Source organism: Amblyomma maculatum, chromosome 7 (assembly GCF_055883805.1).
Source record: "Amblyomma maculatum isolate TAMU_Amacu chromosome 7, ASM5588380v1, whole genome shotgun sequence".
Classification (NCBI taxonomy): domain Eukaryota; kingdom Metazoa; phylum Arthropoda; class Arachnida; order Ixodida; family Ixodidae; genus Amblyomma; species Amblyomma maculatum.
Window position 1 is genome coordinate 138472540 of NC_139350.1, and position 22420 is coordinate 138494959.

A 22420-nucleotide genomic window follows, 5' to 3' on the forward strand; every position below is an offset into this window, starting at 1 on the left:
GCGGGTGCCGTCAGCTATTTAGTTGCGTCGAGTCATGCCAGTAAATTAATGCATCAGCCTGCGACACTGCATTCGACAGCTCTATAAGAGAGGACTACTGCGTCCACCAAACATGGTCGCAACTCACATTAGGATTAAGATATAAACACTTAGACTGAAAGCTTTTTTGTTGAGGCGAACACCTAATATAGTTGAGTTTGAGAAGCTTACAACTCAGCAGCGAATAGGTATGGGTTTGATCCCCAAACTTCATGCCTTCCATAATTTGGTAGTGGCGTAGAAAAACATAGGTTTGGTGATGGTGACACCGATTAATTTTATGCGGCACTTGTTTTATTGTAAACTGAATGAAGCTCATAATACGTCCTAGCAGAAATACTATCACGCTCAGCAGCCAACAATGATCTGTACCGGCTGACCTGATCCGCAATAGACACTTTAGCTAACTGAGGAGTATGCTCTCCTCACAGCGTGATGTATGTCCTCACGCGATCTATGGAGAGAGCTCACACATGGCAAAAAGATGGGGAGATAAAGAGCTCTCAAGCTATCGCTACCGCTCTCTTGTTACGGGAGTTGTCAATTTAGGCATGCGGCCGAACGAATCCTATAAAATCAGAAACGCCGCCCTCCCAAGTATAACCATTTTAAAGCCTTCTCCCGGTGAAAGAGGTTCTCTTGCGAGGTTCGAAGAAATGCTAGCGCCATAGCAATTCGAAACTAAGGCCATACGTCGCTCTGCCACAGCACTGGCACCACTAAGCTTCGCATATGCCGCTGCAATTTGGGGGTTCTGTAGAGCGCCTTCTTGTTGGACACGGGTTCTTGCTTTGTTGCCTCTTTTTTCAATGCGCAGAAGTCACCAGGCCCATTTCGCGTAAATGCCCTTGTTGTTGTCGTCGTCGTTGTTCTTTTGCAGTTGGGAGCACACCATAGTACCCATAAAAATGGCGGTGAGTAGCACTGCGGGAAAATAGAAGTAATTTAATAAAATGGTTTCGTTGGTATTTAGGTCTGAACTCAGGCCTCCTGTACGCCAGGCGGGCTCGCAACACATAGGCTTTTTGATTTTTAAATACTTTTACTACCACCAAATACATACATAAAAACACGCTGGTCTACTTAGGCCATCGTGCTAATTTAAAATGTTGAAATTCACCAATTCATCCAAAACATACAACCAGTCAGGCGGATCTGTATGTGCGCGATACAAATCACGAATGAAAACATTGTTTTCAACAAGATTCTCACTTGTTGACCGTGCGTTGATATCAGCATGTGTCACTGCTATTCGTGTCTTCCAAAACTATGAAGGCCCAAGAGCCTGTCATATGGCAAACCGTGGTCCTGGAAGGAAGCGTGTACACTGAGGCGTTAGCGGCATTTGCTTTTTCAGGGCTTTCTGAAAGGCATTCCAATAAAATATTGCGTTCCGGCACTCAATAAATGCATGCTAAATGGTTTCAGGTTGTGGACAGAGTGCGCAGCTTGTAGTCTAGGGCATTATTATTCCTTTTTTCGGCAATCCACGTTTTGACAGGAAGGGTACATGTATGTAATTTAAATAAATATACTCTATTCGCACTCACAGGAATCCTTTTCATTATTTTCAATACATCCTTCGCAGGGCCTCCATATTATTTCTTTCTATGTAAACGCATTATAACTTCAATTAAATCCCTGTAAAGTTTCTTTCTTGTTACAGTGCACATGTATTGCACTGGAAACCAAACTTTTATTATTCGAAAGGAAGCTACTACTTCTCGAAAATATTCTTTAACACCACAATTGAGAGGTTTTGCAGTAGACACAGTGATTTCAGGCAAAGCATCTTTCAACCGAATTTTCAGCAAGGTACGTCAAAATAAATCACTTTGGTCCCGCATGAAGCAAAAACGGGGAACAATGCCCGTTAAAAACAAATGCGACAATCCAAGATCGGCGTCTTGAAGAGGACGAAATAAGTTGGTTCGGCAGTCTCTCCCGAATGGAACCCGAAATAAGCACAGCAAATCTCGGTGCATTTTTTGTACATTTACAGAAGTCATCGACAAAAACTGAAGCACATGCCACATTTTGGCAATTGAAGATCAATTACAAACTATTGCCTTGGCAAACATGGATAAGTTGCGACCCTGGAATGCTCCGCTTTTTTCCCTTCAAGCTTAATGTGCCATCCTCCCAGTAGAGCGCGCTATTATCATGGTACTCAAGAGGTACACCCAGATATTTTGAAGGAGACACCGTCCGTTCTATATTAGCAAAGTCGGGTGATGTGATGTCCCAGTTACTATGCCAAAACCCAACGTTTTTATTCCAATTATTTTCGCAACCGGTTTGTCTCCAAAATGATTTAGCTTAAGTTTAGATTAATATCCTTTAGCTTTACCAAACATTCATCGCCCATTCCATACTTTCGCAGTCGATAAAAAAGATGGCAACGTCGTCAGCATATGCAAGAACTTTAACTTGTCACGACTCAAGCTTGTAACCATTGGTTCTTTCATTGTTCATCAGAGATAAGCAAAAAGGCTTTTAGCAGATAGCAAAGAGCAAAGGGGACAATGGGCATCCTTGTCTCACCGATGATCGGAGCGTAAAACCATTTGTTAGCTTTTTATTCACTATAGGGTTTATATTGCAGTCACTGTGGATCATTTTTAAGCCATCGAATATCACGCTGCTTATGTTTGTGTGTTCAAGAATACTGAAAACACCTTGATGGGACACGCCGTAAACAGCTTTTGCTAGGTCGAGCTGCAGTTTAGCTACCCGGCTGCCAAAAGCATCACGACACTAGGATATACTGCTAGCGACATGCACGTTTGTACAGATAGAGCGTCCTTTTATGCCACATGTTTGATGCATCTCAAAATTAAATATGATAACACTCTGCAATGGTTTTGCCAGCACTTTCGTGTAGACTTTGTAGTCGGTGTTTGAGAGGGTTATCGGCGAACACTGATAGCAGCTGAGCACGGCCTTCCGTTTTAGGAATAAGTACGACGTCAATATCCCAAAAAGAAAGCGGCATTTGTTTCTCCTTGTATGCCTCCGTGATGGATGCATTCAAAATGGGAGATAATTCATCTGCGTAAGCTTTGCAGAGTGTGTCATCAAAGGCAGTCGGGCCCTGGTGTTTTTCGCAGCGTTAGTTCGGTGATTCTCAGCGCATAGGCCACGAAGGGTAGGTAGTTGGTTCAGGCGTTCTATATATGGGCACCAAATGAACGCGATGTGGTACCTGTAGCTTGCCGATATGTATTTGGAATGCCTAATGGTATTACCTTAATAATATTTGGCAGACAAAATCAGGAAGAAGGAGGCAGCGCCTACACAGTGATTGATATTTACAGGTCTCGACGCACAGATGCACTGCGCGAAAAAAAGACAGTCTTGAATGCACTTTACATCGTGCTACCAGGTCATGCAAATTGAGAATATCTGGTCGCATTTCAGCGACCGAATATCGCTGGTCTGGTGTGATACAAACAGGTAAACGCATTATAAGAAATAATTTTGTAAACTGAAACATATGCGGTGAAACCGTGGCCACCGTGATCCACGATGCTTTCGTAATTAGTAGCGAAGCTTTTTGGGCTTGTTGGTACATGGTCGCTGCAAGACTGTAGCGCAGCGGAGGACGAGGACACAAGACAGAAAGGAAAAATACGAGCGCTAGCTTCCAACAAATTTTACTTCACACGTGCAGCACATTTGCACGCCGAAGACATGCTATCACTTGTGGTAACAGTTTCCGTCCCTATGAAACGAGGATTCCTTTTCACGTAGAAATACAGATGAAAGGCTAACAAGCGTCTCTTATGATGTATTTATATTGTCGATCTCAGTTATTGACACCGGGGTCAAGTCTCATTTTTCCCATCACGACAGTTTTGCCAAGAATTGTCTTGAAATGGCTTAACGCATGAGAATGCGAAAGCACTCTCACAAGTGAAGTGTTTCTACATAATTATTTTTGTCTTTCATGCTGCCGGCTGCATGAAATACTAATATGGAGGTGATACACTCCTATCTAGCTGATGTGAGTGCAGGCCAGGGTGCTTTTACTACACAGGCGTTTATCCAGAAATATCGGGAAAGCAATGGAAGATGCTTTAAAAGAATCCGGCTGAGTTGAATATAGTTCAAAATCTAGGAACTTGTACCTGCATATATGGCAAATGCTAAAGCAAGGTATGTTTTCAAGTTTTAGGCTATTTTGTTGCTAGAAATTAAATGCTAGCGAGGTTTAAACCTTTTGTTAGTAAATATCATTTTATAGTCCCTTTAAACTCTAGAGAAATGGTATTTAGCCTGGGTTAGGTAAAAGAATGCAACCGCATCAGATAAGTGTGTCACGTTTCGCGTAAGAAGATGGGTCAACCAGAAAAAAAAATCGCGTAACCCATTAAAAATGCAACGCCAAATGCCTGGATGTTCTTAAAGTTGGCCTGACTTGTATCGTTACAATTTTTTGCATTCCCTCTTGGCGCCCACTCTTTTCCCCTAATCGCCTGCTGAAATTCCCTTGTGTACGCCCCATCCCCTCCTTGTGGCCACGCGCCACGTTTCAAGAGACCAGCAATAACAATGCTGTGCGAGATCTACACTGGCAGTCTAACATGCGTGATATTAGGATGCGCCATTCACGTAGTGGTCTGTCACGGCAGGTACAGAACGTGATCTGTTCGCACCGTTGGTTCAAACCACGCCAGCAGCGACGAAGTGTTTTACTCATCTTGGCATTTATTTTTATCTTCGACTTTGTGTGACGACGTCTGCGTTTCCCACAACAAGCTGCTTATAGATACCGGATATAACGCTCCACTCTCCTGTACAAAAAACAACACCTCTGACGAGATGCTAAAGTGATTGAAATACCATCAGCGCTAAATGAAATGTCAGCCCTGGAGCTTGTGCCCAAATTCACAGTTTGCGCTGTCGTCATCGGATATATGCGCACTAATTCGGATTATATTGTTTTGCTAATATATTGATTTTCTCGTTTGCCACTGGAGTTCCACATTCGTTCGCTCCACCAGTCTCAGCTCGCGCAGCGCAGTACAAATAGCAGCCCTGGCTGTATCTCATGTCGATGAGGCGAGTGCCTTGGCGTCCTGGCCAAGTATACACAGATGTATCGATGGCGGTAAGGGGCAGCGGATTGCGCCGAGTAAAACGCTCGGGGGGGGGGGGGCTGCTGGGGATGTTTGTGTGCGGGAAGAAATGGCAACCAAGTATTCTGCGAAAAACGGTGAAAATGTACGGATCCCGCAAGTGTGCGATCGTTACGGGCGCACTACAAAAAATTTCGAACACAAAGAGAACCGAGTAGGCGGGGACATTTACCAATGTCGAGCTTAGGACAAATGAGGAAGAGAAAATGTATGTAAGACTATTCATGCGCAGCACTACGTCAATCTGGACGTTTTCTCTCTTGGCACTACAAGGTTACATTTTTAAAATGAGAAATACAACTGAGTTAGACATAAAATTGAGCCCGACGACACCCACCGTCACACATCTAGAAATGACCGTCTCGAGCTAAATATATTGTTGGTACGGCATCAGTACGTATTGGCAACCTTTCGCTCCGAAAACAGGGTACAGCTTGTACCATGTTGGCGGAATGGAGAGGTCGTGAATGAAATGTGGAGAATGAATGCAGAGCGAAATTTCAGCTGTGTTTGTCTGTCCCAGTTTTTGGCTGGTGAAAGGCTCTACAGGCAGTAATTTATTGACTGAAAGCACTCTAACGGGTTGCGGGATTGAGTCTGCTGAAGGGGCGTTTCTCTGTCAACAATCATTACGAGACTGCGCGTTTACCCCGACCGCCTTCCTGATAGCAACGCATGGAGCCCAACGCCCCGAGCGGCAGCATGGCGCGGAATGGGTTGCGACGTGTTAGATGCGCTTTCAGTTTTAAACAAGGCCTAGAAACAACTAGCAGCGTTCAACAACGGACATTTGGGTGGAAATAGGACCGCTGTGCCAGGACTTGTATCTTAACGCGCATTTATTTCTCGTATCGATCGCGAAGTACTAATGGGCTGAGAGATCACGAATATGCTGAGAGCGGGACAAGTTTTTTTTTTTTTTTTTTTTTTTGCAACGACAGCGCGCGTATTGCAGGCACAATTAAAGATTTCGCCCCTGAGAGGGCGAAGAAAGCAATAAAATGTGCATATAGATCTGCGTAATGCTCGAAGAAAGTACTGGAGTAATGCTTTGAATAGAGTAGAAGTACTATTCTGCGGTCATTTACTACCACGAAATTTGGCAGCTACAGTCGCCTAATCCTGAACGAGAAATCCTGTCTACCATTTCTGACTCGTCTTTATTTTACTCTGCTAAAATTTTCTGCTCCCGATCTCTTCCTTCGACAGTGGGGATCATCCATACATACATCCTGATATGGCCGCGAACTCTGAAATATCATAAATGCTTAAAAATATGCTCTATATACTTATCCAGGTAAACGTTATCGTTTTTCATGTGAGCTGCTTCGCAGACAGATCTGCCATGCAAGCCGAAAAATGTAATTCGGCACTACAATGTCACACGCAAAAAACTTGGCGTTGACATCACCGCATGCAACAGCCTGGCGCTACTTGTCTTAACCATTTCACTCTCGGGAACTGAATCACTCTTGCATAGGAAGTCGCATGTGGCATTTGGGCCTATGCGGCGTTCACACGACCGGATGTCGGTATTATACAGTCGCGAATCGGACTGCCGGATGGCTCTGGTTCGGGAAGATATCTGAGACGACCAAGAACTGCGCATATCGAGCAGCGCACAACACAGGCCACAGGCCGATGCATCGCCTTCTCGTCCCAGCGAGCGCACCGTGGAAGACATGGAGCAGTAGCGGTTGCATCGTAGCACGGCGCCGTCAGCGTTTGCGGCTCCTAATGCAACGCAAGATCTATAGGCTTTGCTCCTCAGTGGCAGACGCCAGCTCCAGGAATTTCTGAGATAAGGCGGAAAGCGGGACCTAGGTTGTGGAGCTTGAATTACCTCAGAGATATGGCGGAGAAGAATTTGTGAACAGGAAAATTTACAGCCAAAACTTGAAATATTAACGAATTAACGTAGCTCACAACGACTGAACATGAAAATGGGAGCGTTTCATCCTTTTCTGCGTTTCTTAAGCATAATTCTTCCGATATGCAGCACGGGAAGGTAAACGCTTTGAATTTATTGTGCCAGTCATGGCCCAGTCACTCTAGTGTGCTTGCAGTCACGGACATCAGTCATACTTGCTGCGGAAGGGAAGAGTGCATAAACCAAAAAGGCCAAGTGGGGCTTAACAGAGAAAAGTGCGAAAGACAAAATGGAAGGCAATCGAAAAAGAGACTGAAGCTATATTTAATTATGCAAAAAACAGAGTGCAGCTGCTAAGCCAAGCGCGGGAGGTGGAGGGGGGATTGCGCCGCACCAACGCACCGGGTGCCGTTAACCATATAGTGACGCCGCTGAGACGTCACTATATGGTACGCCTGGTAGCCAAGAATAAATAGATTCCCGTACATTCAAATCAAGGCGGCTCACGGGCACCCCAGTGCCCCTGGGTGCTGCACGGCAAGTTAATTTTGTGACGTTAAGCGACCTCACGCATACGTATGCTATTGACCCGAATGATAAAGGGGCATTTTTTACGAGGCCGTAATTTTAATGGGGCCTTCAGGCACTAGCCAGCCTTCGTCATTTAAATGTGCTCGATTCCCGTGCAGTTGGCAAACCAAAAAATGTGGCTGGCAAAGAACACGACACAGCAAGGGAGCAGAGTAGCAACTCTTTCGAAGGTAAAGGCTCAGCATACTTTTTATTGCAAAATGTTACGTAGATCCTTTGCACACAATGTACGCAGAAAGGTATGTCCTATAAAGCGCTGGCCTAACTGCACAATTCTCAATGTAGTGACTAACAATTATGACCCAATAGATCCGTGCTTTATGCAATGCTAAAGCATGCTAATAAAATATAAGAGCCAGCAATATATATCTGTGACCAATGAGCAAGCGGAAAGCAGAGGACACATGCACACAATATCTTACGTGTTAAAGTTCAGCGGGAAACAACAAGCACCGACGGTAGAGTCCTCGCTTTCACGATGTGCCACAGTGCGTCGGTTCTTCGCATGCCGTGAACTCAGTTCCATAAGCGTCAAGCGCTTTAAAAGAAACGAAAGCCGTGCCTCAACGGTGCAACAAGACTTTTAGCTGGCTGCACCTAGAACGAGGAAACAAAGAAATAACAGAACTATAAAGCATCCTACCTTATAGCAATCACTGTAAAACAACTAGCTTGCAGGACGAAGACTTCTCAACCGGCACATTTTGAGACACACAAGCTAACCCTGCCCTTCCCGCGTTTACCAGCGGAGACGGCGACATGGCAGCGAGACGGCAGCGAGACGGCAGCGAGACGGGAGGGACAAGAACCTGCTCAGTTGCCTGCTTCACAAGCACAAAGACCGCAGTACGGCCTGCAACGCCAAACTGCACAGCAGCTATAAACAGTGGGGCTCATTAGGCGTGTTTCGATACAATGACAAAACAAAACTCTACGATTTATCAAACCAGTTATGTGATTCACAAAACGATGTATTCTATACTTAATATGGTTTTGTTAGGACGCAGAAGTCAAATTAATAATTTAGTAGTTTTTTTTGTGCAAGTGGTAAGTTTTCTGGCCCCTAGCATGCGGATGCTGCATTCTCACCAAACCGCTTTTGGACCCAGCCTTCACCACCTCTTTACATCAATCTTGCCCCTGCCTTGAGCGCTTATGGAACGCGTCTGGCTTCTATCATCGCCGTGTTATCAGTGTCTGGTTCCGGTGTCAATAATGTTTAAGGCCGATCGGATGGTGGACGGTGAATGCAAGCTAATGGCGCTGCAATGGGAAAGTTGAAAAACGAAGGGTAAAAAATATAACCAAAACTGCGGGAAATCGGATGAGCGCGCCTTTCTCTCACGAGGACTGCTAGAAGGAGCACACTGTATATACTTGGTCACGCGCTCCACTGTTCGCATTTCATTTCACATTTTGCAGATATGTTTTGTCGCTCCCTTTTGCAATTTCTGGTTTCTGGAAAAGAATGTTGCGCGCCTGTGCTCTTATCAAGGTCAGGGGCATTTGTGTATCCTTTTGTCATTGTCGCGCAGCACGCATCTAGCCTATAGATTTCTGCGTGAGGTCTTCGATTTCCTGCAGGTACATGCAGCTCTGATTAAGAAATGGTAGCTTCATTCTTTTACCGTTTTCGTGCTTAAGTACATGCGAATTCGAAGCTTAAGTGCTGGCAGTAGTCATAGACTGTTTTGTGTGCGAATTAAAGCTCGGCCGGCGGATATAATAAATAAAAAAATAAGTAAATAAATCGATATAGTGAGCAACTGTTTGTCATGACAGGGACAGTGAGTGCACTGGTACCACAGCGGGGAGTATGTAGAGCGCGGTGTAGAAATTCGTTCCGTGGTGTTGAAAACTTGGAATGAAAGAAAAATGAGGGTGCAGGTCCAGACCGGCCTTTTACATGAGTGAAGTCCCCTAGCCTGGGACGCCGCTGGACAAAGCCGCCGCACTTGCCCGTTTGAGAAAAGCCCGTTGGGACTCGGTGCTCTCGCAGGATCCGAGGACCGTGCTGCCTTCGTGGTCGATCAACTTCCACTACACGGGCACCATGGCGCAAATAGAAGAAGAGACGCGGCAACATGTCAGCGCCGCCGGCTTGGAGTGCATCGCCTGTGAAGTTTGGCAAAGCACCTGGGTGTCACCGGACATCAAAGGCTTTTGCGGTGAGAGCAGTTGTTATATCAATAACAAATAATAATTGTTCATGCTTCAATCTGGGTACGTATGCTGTCCTATAGTCACATGAAGCGCTAACGGGACTTCTTAATACTCGACGAGGAAAATGATAGAAAAGATTAGCGGCGAAAGATGATAAAAGTTTAATGCCTTTTTCGGGAGTGCGATGCCCGCTTTTAACAATTCAGAATCGTATTGGCGTTTTCCTACTTCTAGTTGTTTGCGTCGTTTTGCGCTCGCATCGGAAATCAACCGCATGCGTTTGATTCTACGCGTAGAGCTGAAAAAAAGTTCTTCGTAAGACATTAATTCTTTATTCTTTAAGGAAACAGTATTAGATAACGATGGTAGGCTCAGTGCGAGGACGGTTACAAGACATCGCTTTTTCAAAGCTGCAGTGCTCTGCAGTTACGACAAATTGAGATGTTCTTGCTTAAGCTCACTAGGAGAGAGGACACTGAATAACTGCGATTTTTGAAAGCATGTTGTGCCAGATTAGGATGGTGGAGTAAGCAGAAAATTGAACTAGTTGCCACTTGTATTTTCTCTATAACCGTAAATGGCTCTTGCCTATCGATGACCTGCATATTCTGACGAAAATTGAATAGGTCTCTTAGTTCGCTGCCAAGTTGCAAAGTTGAACGTGCGCTACAGATTTGACATCATGATGTTCTGTTTTAGGATATCATTAGATTCAAAATCTGAAATGCATATATTTTCTTCAATAAAAAAAACAGACATCGGAAAGAGAGACGAAGCAAAAAAAGAAGAGTAGACAGAGAGGTCATTAAGGATATCCTCATTGCTAGCTACCCTAATCTCTATAAGAGGGAAAGCAGAGCAATTTAGGTTATATGTACAGAAAAGATATTTGTCTTTAGATGAGGACGACCTTAACGTAGATGCGGGGAGGAATAATTCCACAGATATCATGACCGAGTGCGCTGTTGATGTAGGTGCTATATATAGCATAGTTAAAGAGGATACCGGTGAATGGTTCAAAGATATGGAATAAGAAACGCCAAAGCATGGAAGCCTATAGCCCAACAAGCAAGATAGATCTCACACAGCTATCAAAGTTAATCAATATGGTTCAAGTAATGGGCATAAGGGGGTGTAATAAAGACAAAATTTAGCAGCCTGAAAGCAGCCAGAAGAAAACTAGTCATACGCAAAAATCATGTGTATGCGATAAGAGACAAGGTGGGCAATGTCATTACTCATATGGATAATATGATCAATGTAGCTGAGGAGTTGTGCACTGATATACACACTGTTCGATATAATCAGGTTGAGAATGAAAGTAAAAACTGTGAAGCGCAATCATACATTCTGCGGGTAACGCAGAACGAAGTAAGGAAAGCTTTAGAAGCAATGAAACGGGATAAGCAGCAGGGGAGGATCAAGCAACTCAGGACTGCTAAAAGGTAATAAAATCCACAATGGAAGGGTGTTGACAGGAAGTCTTCACCGCTTCCTGGTGAGAAGTGAGAAGTGTCGATCGGGAACAGCTGGGAGTGACTGGCAGAGGAGAATATCTCAGTAATCTGCTATTCTCTGACAACTTTGCTTTGTTAAGTAACCCAGAGCAGGAATCGCAAAGGATGATAAACGACTTGATAGAAAAATTAAGACTGTAAATTGAAACATTAATGTGCACAAAACTAAAGTAATGTTCAAGAGCCACAGAAGGAATCAAGCTTACTTTAGGTAGCGAGGCGCTGGAAGCGGTAAAAAAAAACCACGTTCACATAGAAGAGGTAGGAACAGCAGATCCGGACCACGAGAGTGGAGTTAACTAGAATAGTAAGAATGGGATGAAGCGCATTGCCAAGCATGCTCAGATTATTAATGGTCGTTTGCCAGTATCCCCCAAAATAAATTGTGTAACAGTTGTATCTTACCGGTGTTCATCTACGGAGGAGAAACGTGGAGGATAGTCAAAAGGTTTAACTTAAATTGAGCTCAAAGCAGAGAGCTTTAGAAAGGAGGAGGAGCCGTCATTAAGAGACATGATGCCATCAAAGTGGGTCAAAGAGCAAACGCGAGTTGACGACATTCTGGTGGAAATCAAGAAAAAATGGACATGGGCAGGATTTGTAGTGCGAAGAAAGGGTAACTGATGGTCGCTAACAACAAGTGATTTGATTCCAAGAGTAGGAGAACTTAGCAGACGGCGGCAGAAAGTAGTGTGGATGGATTAGATTAAGAAATTTGTAGTAATTTGATGGCTGCAGCTGGCACATCTAGTTATTTGGAGTCATATGTGAGAGGGCATTGCAATGTATTGGACATGGTCAGGTTTATGATGATGATGATTCTAACCAATATATGATAACTAAGGGAGCGAACGGGGTGATAGGCGTATATTGAAAGCTAAATTGAAAGTTGAGACAACCTCGGCGCGCCTGTACGCAAACCAGGAGTTCTTCATCACGTGGCGCCTGCATGGAGAACGGCGTGGTTCGCCACGCGCTGGAAGATGTCTTTTTCTCGCAATAGCACACAGCATACTAAAAATTGAGAAGAACGTTACATATATGCGCACGGAGAACATGTGAGCAGATGTTGGAATAAATAGCAGGGTTATCTGGGATGTGGATTACCTTTATGCCAGGCAAGGCCAAGGTGCTAATCCTGAGACATATTTAAACATGTTTTGGCTGGAATGGATGACATTTACTTTTTCATGTTCTTCTTTCGTTGGCACTTTGCTTGTTCATTGTGCACAATAGCATAGAACTACGTGGACCATACGTGGCACAATGTTCGATAGACGCACACCATGCACTGGCGTTGATGGGAGTGATGTGTAATTTATGCCTGCTCATAATAATTATACACACACACACACACACACACACACATATATATATATATATATATACATATATATATATATATATATTGCTCTGTACGTTTATCGAAACCATGTCAAAAACGCCCCTGCCTCAACCGTAGGCTCGTTTGCGGCAAAACCGTGCACAAAGCTTGTGCGTTGTGTACCCTTTTGCTGTGGAGATAGTTTTACAATAGTACTTAACTTACTGTAATAGAAGATACATCTGGGCGAGTTGGTACGGTGACATGATGAATAAACAGCACTACAAACTAGGACGAAGATCAACGACGAGGTCAGCGCCCGTCATGTTTGCTTCTTGATCTTCGTCCTAGTCTGTAGCCCTGTTTATTCATCATGTACTTAACTTAGTTTGGGCGCGCATGACGAGAAACAAGAACTCTATGCGACAAGACTGAGGGAGCGAAAGACGCCAAAGCAGTTTCCAGTAAAAAGGCAGTGGTGGCGCCATGTGGTGGCGTTAGAGGAAAGCACGCAGTTTTGAAGTGTCGAGGTGAGCGTAGGCACATTTGCCTAGCGGTGCTAGATAGCACCGCTACTGCCATTTGCCGGAAAAGCAACGTCGGCGTTTTTCGCACCCGTGTCTCGTCCAGATGACTCTGGTTCATCATTATGCGCGGCCAAACCAGGTGAGAACCATTGCCAAACTTAGTACGTTACAAAAGGGTCAGCAACGCGCAAGGTTTCAGCAAGGTTTCATTGCCAACAAGCCTCCGACAAGCCGTGAAACAGTGATCAAAGTGCATTGAGAACAGTGCTCGTTGATTCAGCGGCCCCTGCAATACCCGCGTGGCACAGCTGTTATACAGGAATTATACATTTCCAAAAATGTGGCTTTTCTTTTGATGGCAGATATTTACATCGACTGTTTTCTTATGGACACCGATGTGGCTCCGAGCGACCGGGACGCCTTGGAAGCGACGTTTGCCCAGCGGCTGCGACCCTGGGTGGCACAGACACCGTCCGGCTATGAGATGTCCTTGGGAATGTACAGGGTTCATGCCAGGCCACGTTAAATAGTCCCCGTTGAGCCCATCATGGTGGATCAGCCCACTGCTCGAGTGGTTCCTTCCGCTTACTTTAGGCGCTGATTTCGGATTGAGCCAGCATGCAAGTCTTTGTCAAAAGTGGCCGCGCTCCGACGATAGACCGTGTAGCGGAGGTCCAGTAGAAGCAGTTGCGTTTTATAGCTTCGAAAGATTGAGGTGATGGGCCCATTTTTCTTTTTACCGCAGAAGAGGTCAGAAGCATCGGGATCCTAAGAATATCAGCGGGTGCACGAAACACAACCAGTCTCTTGGCAGCTTTAGAACATGACCGCTCATGTGCTATCAAATACACAAAGAGCTAGTAAATTGAAGAAAAGCTCTTACAATGTAAGCGAAACGTTTACCATGACTAAAGACCAGATTTTAGGCAAATGCCCAACCTTTTGCTAACCGTCATATAGCCATATCATTTTTATATGCACAAACAGCACAAACTGGGGGATGAGAATATGTCGAATACTGTTTAACAGTGGCTATAAATGAATTCTTTTAGTTTTACTGCTTGTATATGCCTATTCCAATATGATGTGGCCTAAAAATGGCCTCTGAACTTTTTTAATGACAATGAGAGTTCTGTGCTTTGATCGTCGTATTCAATTTACTTTCGTACATATTTGAATTTCAGTCATGCCCACACGTGGCAAGACACAATGACTGCCAATTGTCAGTGTTGAGCGCTGTATCAACGCCGAGAGTGTAAACAATGAAATGAGCTCCTTAAGCCAAAACAACGAAACATTTCTGCACGGTGTCCGGACCACTGTAAGAGACAAGCAGTACTAGAATGCAGTGTGGCTTTAGACACCAACTGCTCATGGCTCACTAGCGTGTCCGTCCGTGTGTGCGTCCGCGAGAAGTGTGGCACTTCGCGAGATTCCACGGGACTCCACAAAATTGTGACATAATCATCTGGTGACGTCATCGGCCATGGATTGTGACCTAACGTTGACGTCACATTCGGTCATGACGTCGCGTCTGGCTATGACCGATGATATCATCAGGCGATTCACACATGCGAAGCTGACCCCACTGGGCGTCTGATCCGGGCGCCCGTGCTGCGCCTTCCTTGAACGCCGTGGCGCTTCCTCGAAAGCCGCACCACTCAGCATACAGAAGCAGGTGCAGTAAAACCGGAATAAGTAGCGTTTCGAGCAAAGGCTTTCGCCTCACCGCACTTATAGTGGTCCAAAGTGCCCCCTAGAAATTTTAATCTTGAAACATCTTGCTGTTAAAAATAAACTAATTTCTTGTGTGAATGAAGAGTTTTACAGAAGCGGGATATGGACCAATTTCTTAATTCCTTATTTCTTTCACAGCCGCAAGTATGGTCCGAACTTACTAGCCGATAGGGGAAACTATGTGCTTTGGTTGACGCTCGCACTTTCCAGGGACTTCTGTACCCGACAGTACCTTATGATTTAACAACAATTTTATGTGAAACTGATTGCCATTTGCCAGGGGCATAAAAATTGTTTGTCAAAATGGTGGTAGCACCATTTCAACATTAAGCAAAGTTAGCGCCTTTTTTGTAATTCCAAATTGTTTGCAACCCCCCCTTCCCACCTCCGTTTAGTTTTTAATTGGCAGCAGGTACTGCTCTGTGATGCGTAGATATGCAACCATTTGCACTTCTGTCTAGTGCCAATTGCTGCCCATTCGGTGCTTAAATCTACGTTTAATCATCTTCTTGGTGCCTAACTTACGTTTTGTGCGTGACAATCTGGATGCTGTTCGAGTTCAAGCATGTTAATGCCATATTTGAAAATCACAAATGTTGTAAAAATATAAAGGGTAAATTCTGCTCAGACAACGATAGTGAAACGAGTTCATTGAAACATGATAGTAGTGTTAAAAGGTCCTTAGTGAAAGGTGTGGTCTGGTTTGGCCTGTAGAGTTTAACATCCCAAAGCGACTTAGGCTATGAGAGACGCCGTAGTGGAGGACTTCGAAAATTCTGACCCCCTGAGGTTCTTATAGAAGGTCACGGAGCGTAGATTAATGAAGAAGATTGAAAATAACAGGAAACGAAACGTAAAAAAATATAGTTCAAGAATGCCTGAAATTACTGCTGACTACAAAAAAATTCGGAGAACATCTATACTTCATTAGGACTTAATTAGATGCCTAATGAAGGCGGTTTTAGGCTAGGCGTTAGGGGTCAAACAAGCACAAGAAATCTCTGAAAACAGATTAGTTTAGAAATATATTAGGGCGTGCATTGATCTCATTCCAAAATAGAGTGAAGATTCTGATATTGTACTTAAATTTATTAAACAACCTATTGGCCTGCTTTTGTGGTTTTATGTTTGTAATCTTGTAATTACTTTGGGGATATCAGTGATAAAAGACTTACGTTAGTAGTGTGAGACACTGCGCAATAGTTGTGCCTTCATAAAATAATAGACTCGTACGTGATTAGAACAGCCTGGCTGGCAGGCGTATAACTCATTTAACCGTCCATGTGTCGCTAAAGCTTCCATAAAATGTTTTTTTTTTATTTGGATGCTGTGTAACTGTCTTGTTGATAACTAGTGGAATAGTGTTTTTCGCTTCCTGCCAGATTAGTTACATTACTTTGCCCCGCAAATGCAACTTGCGAGGCTGTTCCGCGCTAGCGCAAAGGTGCTTAATGTGGTTGAGGCGTACCTAACTTTGGGGGAGTAAATCAACATGTTATGGGCTTCCTGTGCATGCAATGTCACCCACGTGCCAAGTACTGGAAGCATCAAACGGCTAAAGTATACGTTAATTTAGCTCTAATGTATCGTTATAGACTTTCACGATAGAGACCCATCGTCAGCGCGACAATTAATGATGTATATTTTTTGCATGCTTTGGTGTGAGGACGCAGCAAAGGCTGCTGCTTCTTTGAGGAAAGGAGCCCGGGTCGCAAGGTTTTCGATGTTCAAATGCATATTACGCAATGTGGTAGTACATTTGCGACTAAGACGAAGAGTTCCCGCTTACGGCACTTGCTTGGCTGCAGAGAATTGCTGTTGTGCAGGATTGTATATAGATCACATAGGATTCCGCTCCACGACTTCTGTCCAAGACGGGGTTGGATCGAATAATAGGGGCGTTTTAGTAGTCGATAATAAGCCATCATTGAAACTGGCCTACCTGTAGACCAGTGTCGCATGCGTCAAGATTAAGTATTTTGGGCCAATGACAAGGCGAGGGCGTTTTCTGCGGATTGATGGCGTATCTCAAGCTGAAGCGAAATAGTCGTATTTGAACTGTGGAGTGAAAAATGGTATGGTTCGGATGAGATGGGTATTTTCTTTTCCATGTTCCTTTACAGGCTGCTCTTAGATAAATTATTGCTTGATTGTCCTTAGAGAGTGCAGAGAAAGGATAATTTATTCACTAAGAGGAAGCATGCAGAGAAAACAGCCGATAGAGCTTCTGCGGCGAGCCTACTTTTGTCTTTCAAGTTCCGCACCTTCTCTTTTAGAGTCCTATAAACGCGAGCGCGGTCGATAGCGAATGTACTGACAAAAAAGCCGAAGAGCGTTGCATCTGGTCGCATACACCCCTTTCTTTTCTTCGAACCAACAAAGCCCTCTCCCCCGTTGCAGTACGAGAAGTCATGGCATGGAGAGGAAGAAGGGAATGGCGGAAAACTGGGGCGTCGTCAGCAGGAGCAGTAGGCAATGGAAGGTTGACAAATGGATTTTGAAAAAGCAGGGAGTCGAAGACAGGAGCACAAGAATGCTAAATGGTCGAATAATAATTACTGGAGGGCGCTAACTTGAAAAAACAGACAAACAAAATCATAAACAACCATTACTATGAACAACCAACTAGCCCCCTTTAAAGCATCATTGAAATTGGGCGACTTTGTGCATTTTCCTTAAGAGAACATTGCGCAAAGAACACAAGGACAAAGGAGAAACACACACTACCCCTTCGTGCGTGTTTTCATTGTTTTGTCCTTGTTTTTGCGCTATATCCAAATAATGCAAAGGCAGGAGAGAAAGCCTTTATAAAACTCCATGGGAATAGCGAGCGGGATTTTGACAAGACTACGGCCTGGTTAGCTTCTCTTTGTACTTCATCGAATCACAAGTAAATTAAACCACACTGCATTTAATAGTGCACGCATCGACACACAGCGGCTAACTCCGATCGAGGTTTTATAGTTGACACCGACTTTCTCGATGATAGCGAGTCGGCGGGGTTCGTGTGCACGATGACGATGATTGCGTACATAGAGTTTGTAACTTTTAGAGAATGAGATGGCAATGAAGTATAGCTTTTACAGCGGTGATTTGAAATCTACAATTCTTTGTATCCTAAGACGAGTACAGATGAGCCGAAAGCTCCACTGCCGGGCGGCGTGACCTGGTCTTACTACAAACGCAACCAGCAGCTGTCGTCGACTCGTCGGCAATGCTTGCGGACAAATTAGGCCGTTTTATATGATAAGAATTGTCGCTGAACTGCTGGGTGCAGCAGCAATTTAAAATTGAGTATACTCGTAAAATTTGAGAAAACAGATACAATAAGTGTTAAACGCCGGTCCTACGCTGCGTCAATAAGCCAACAATAGACTGGCGCTCGCAATAATCGGCGCTTGTCGCAGTGTTATCGCATTGCGCAAAAAAGTCAAAGTATAACTAGTGAAAATTGGAAAATATTTTTTGCCCTAAGCACAACTCAACTTGCATATCAGGCCGAAACAATCCCACACTAGCTTGCTACATACAAATATAGCTATGTAAACATAAGCAGAATTGAGGTGCAGTTGTAATCAGGTGAAAGTGACTCGATCTGTATCGTCGTCACCTGCGTACCCTAGGGGCAATCGCGCTGCTAATCGCGTGTGGTAAAGGCTGAATCCTTTAGTGTTATCTTGAAGCCATCATTTAGGGAATGCGAGAATGGTTCGATAAAAAAGAAGGGGTTCAGCAGATAAAGAAGTCGCCAGCCACAAGACCTAGGCCAGTGTTTCGGCCCGGCGGGGGAGTAAGGGAGTGGGGCAGTGGGCCGAAATGGAGGGCGACGGATCGTGGTCGGTATAGACTGTGAGGCATCGTATACCGTTGAAATATGACATGAGTATCGGCCTACGCTAACGACCTCTCGTGGCTATGGGCCACCGACCATGACGTCTGCAGTAATCGGCGTAGCGTTGCGTGCTTGAAAAAGCTTAATACAAGGGCCGAAATCAGTTCAAGCAAACCGTTCGGTTTGAGAAGACTGCGCCGCCCTCGTCCGCATGGAGTTTTCTCATCATATGGTGAAACCGACCCACGCATTGTGCCGGATTTAGAAAGGAGCTCGCACACACACCTTGTGTACTGGAGCCGACGACACAACCAGCAAAGCCATGGTCACGAGTTCAGGAACTCATGTGACCACAGGGGTTGATCGTCCCTGGTTTTGACGCCGCAGCATCTCCTGGTGATGAGAAACCCGAAACCGAAGTCGCTCAGTACGGGTAATGCAGCAATAAATTATTCACTGCACATATATTAACCCCAGAGTCTGTATCACGCGTTCTGAAGCATTGTGACGCAAAAATTGGGAGATACCAAAGATCTGCTTTGAAGGGTGTGATGTGACAGTGTTGATGGCTTTTGTCTGCGGCCCCACTTGCGCATTCTCCTTCGTGCATAAGCGCATTGCTATTGGTTTATTTACTGATTCCTTAATATGTCGCTCACAAACACTCATTAGAGAACAGCTGTAAGCTATACTGCTATACGAAATACTACGCGACATAGATATCAAGCCCCACATTAACTAAGCCGCACGAACGGGTTTGCGTAGCCTTAAAACAGCGTTGCCGACTCGGGATCCAAAGCCTCGATGATTTCGACTCCCATCTGAGGAGAATAACATGACTTGGCCCATCCTGCCATGCAACATGGCCTCATGATATCGCACAACCTTACCACAAAGCCGTGCTCTTCCATGTCACCTGCCAACTACCACCTGACTGAGTCGAGGCCATGTTTTTTCGCGAGAACGGGACTTTTAACATTAAGCGGATAAAACTACTCTCGTAATTTGGCGCCACATAGGTAACTCGTACTCCAGTTGAACTTTCTTTAAACGACGCTGCCCTGCTCGATCTCTGCACTTGCAGTGCAGTGCCATCACATCCTTAATTGCACTTGCGCATTGCCGACAAGAGCTTGAATCCCATGATCTGATAAGGCCAAAAGCACGGGGGGCTTGATACTGCAGCCGGTGCCAGTTCCTTGGTCGGTGGCGAAAGACGAATCCTGCATTCAAATAACGATAAGTTTTTGCCGACAGCTTTCGGGATTTCAGTACTTGTCTGATAAGTGCAAGCTCTAGGTTCCGCAGGAGGCCGCACTTGTGTGGTACAAAAAGCTTTTAGGTTGCACAAGAGGCGTATATACAAGAGAGCGATACAGCAATATCGAGGGCTGCTATTATGTATTATTTATTGTACCGAACGGGCACATTAAGCGCTGAGGTACGCTGTATAGTCCATGGTTCGGAAATGTTTGTTTATATCAACCGAGGTTTGCTAACATGCAGCACAATTTCAGTACTCCTATTTTTCCTCCATCGCAATGTGGTCTACGCGACGGGTATCGAACCTGTGAACTGCTGCCCAGCAGGCCAACGCCACAACCATTCCAACACCGTATATACTGCAAAATGACGTCGATAACTGCAAGAAAGTTTTTGGCTTAGATTTGTCTTCCACCGGTTTTCAGCCTGTCTTATACGAGTAGGCGGAAGGAAAAGAGGTGCGCATGTATGCTGTCTTGCCCAACATCAAGAGTCGAGCTTTTTTCAATCGTCACTGTGTCAGTGATTCAGCCAGATGTAAAAGCGATGTCCACTTAGTTTTTTGATAGGCATCGAGCTATAGGTGACGCTGCATGGTGCCCATTTCTGTACGCATGCACTCAGTGTTGCAGTCCCTTATGGCGTTTCGTTCCTGCTGTGCGCTGTGATTAATGGTGGCAGAGACAAGTGTGGGGCGGGTGTTAATTACTAAATAAGCTCTCACTCCAGTAGGCGACTGGTGGCGGGCACATGCGTGCGCGACAGCTGGCCGTCGGTATGAATTGAATAATGCCGTGAACGTTTGAAATCGCACTCACAAGTTAACTATACATCCCCGTCGGAAGAGCTGGAACGAAGCGCAGTTCAGGGAGGGCACGCATGAGTGTTCGAGAGAAATGCTTTCACATCAAAGGCTATGATGTCGAATGAAAATTTCGTTGTCAAAAGAGCGTCTTAAAGATAAAAAGAAACCTGTCATGTCCCACGTCTCCAAAGCAGCAGAACGCAAGCAGATTAAGCTGGTGAGAAATCACCTACACCCGGGAGAGAGAGAGAACTCTTTAATGAAGAACAGAGAATTTAGTCGATGTTTAGAATTCACTGGTATGCTACTCTGCGTGGGCAAGGAAATTGGAGAAAGACAGAAATAGAGTGGTGTAGAAAAAAAACATTAATGAAAGGGGAGATAAAATATGGCCATTAAATGTGCACTAAGGTGCCTCATCTAGCAATGTTAAACCATGAAGTGTTGAGCGTATTACGACAAATGAAATTACGAAGTTCACTGCGTGAAAAATGCTTGAATGTAACGCACAAGATACAACCAGAGATTGCCGAGATGTCGGGTGTCTTTTATATACGCAAATAAAAAGAGCATTGCTTGTTTCCATTTCCTAGGGCATGCTGAGAGATTTAAAGGACACTCCATTGTTAGAGGCACTGGGACGAGCTTCTCCATGCATTGGTAATAGTACGCACGCCAGTTAGTTGTCGCATAGCACTCAAGAAGGATACGTTCCACAGCCTTGATCGAGCCGTAGTTGTCACAATGTGGACTGTTCATTTCATCAAAATGCATCGCAAGCCGTTTATAAAGGCAGAGTTCAGACGAAGTGGATGATAGAGTTTTCAGATGGCGAGAACGTTTTGGCAGAGAGTCTTGATCTTAGACGTGGGTCGAATGAGGAAAGAAATTCGTAGTGATGGGTCAGCAAGCTCCAGAGGCGGTATTTTGCTTCCAAAGCAAATCTTTTAGGCAGTTGGGACGCGTCAGAGTTCATGAGGAAAGTCCGAATGTATCACTGATCACGGCCTTTACGGGCCGATTCACCAGCTTTTCATTGGCCAGAATGCCACAGAGAGCTGATGCGCATTGAAATGTTATGCAATTTCCTGCGGCAATAACTAAATGTAGATACCTGACGTGAGTGGAAACGGACTGATAATTGGTTTTCTTCAGTAGATTGGAGAGGATTTGCAAATATATTTTGGAGATTGTAAAGGTAACCCATCGGCCAGGACCCACGGGCACCCGGATCACCCGTAACTAAAAAGAATGGCCTAAATAATTTAAAAAACCAATAAAGAATCAACAGTAATCAGAGCGATTATAGTGAAGTTTCAGCGGGACTACGTGACCAATCAGACACTTCATCGTCTTTGATCGCACGTGTCTACATAGGGGCTATCTTAAAGGCTCTCCTCTTCTAGAGGCCGGTTATCCTTGTGAGGCCAAAATCTGCGGTGGTGTTGTTCCTTCACTGTCGACTGTAACAAACGCAACATCCATTAGAAAATCCAGCGTGTGTTTTGGAATGTTTCTTTGAGTCTCCAATAGGCCCATCGAAACCAATAGAAAGGAAGGTCATTTGACGTTACACCTTAGTCGACGCGTTATAGGAGTCCGCAGGCGCAA

At 44.7% G+C, this 22420-nt stretch overlaps 1 protein-coding gene across 1 annotated transcript in view; it reads left to right on the plus strand.

The window, feature by feature from the left end:
• Window positions 1-16008, plus strand: part of LOC146184851 (uncharacterized) — a 48311-nt gene extending 32303 nt beyond the window's left edge. Inside the window, exons 3-4 of the mRNA XM_084609504.1 lie at window positions 9641-9809; window positions 13535-16008. Of these exons, the coding sequence (XP_084465630.1) occupies window positions 9641-9809; window positions 13535-13698 (333 nt within the window). The 3' untranslated portion in view covers window positions 13699-16008. The remainder of the gene's footprint in view (window positions 1-9640; window positions 9810-13534) is intronic.
• The last annotated feature ends 6412 nt before the right edge of the window (window positions 16009-22420 follow it).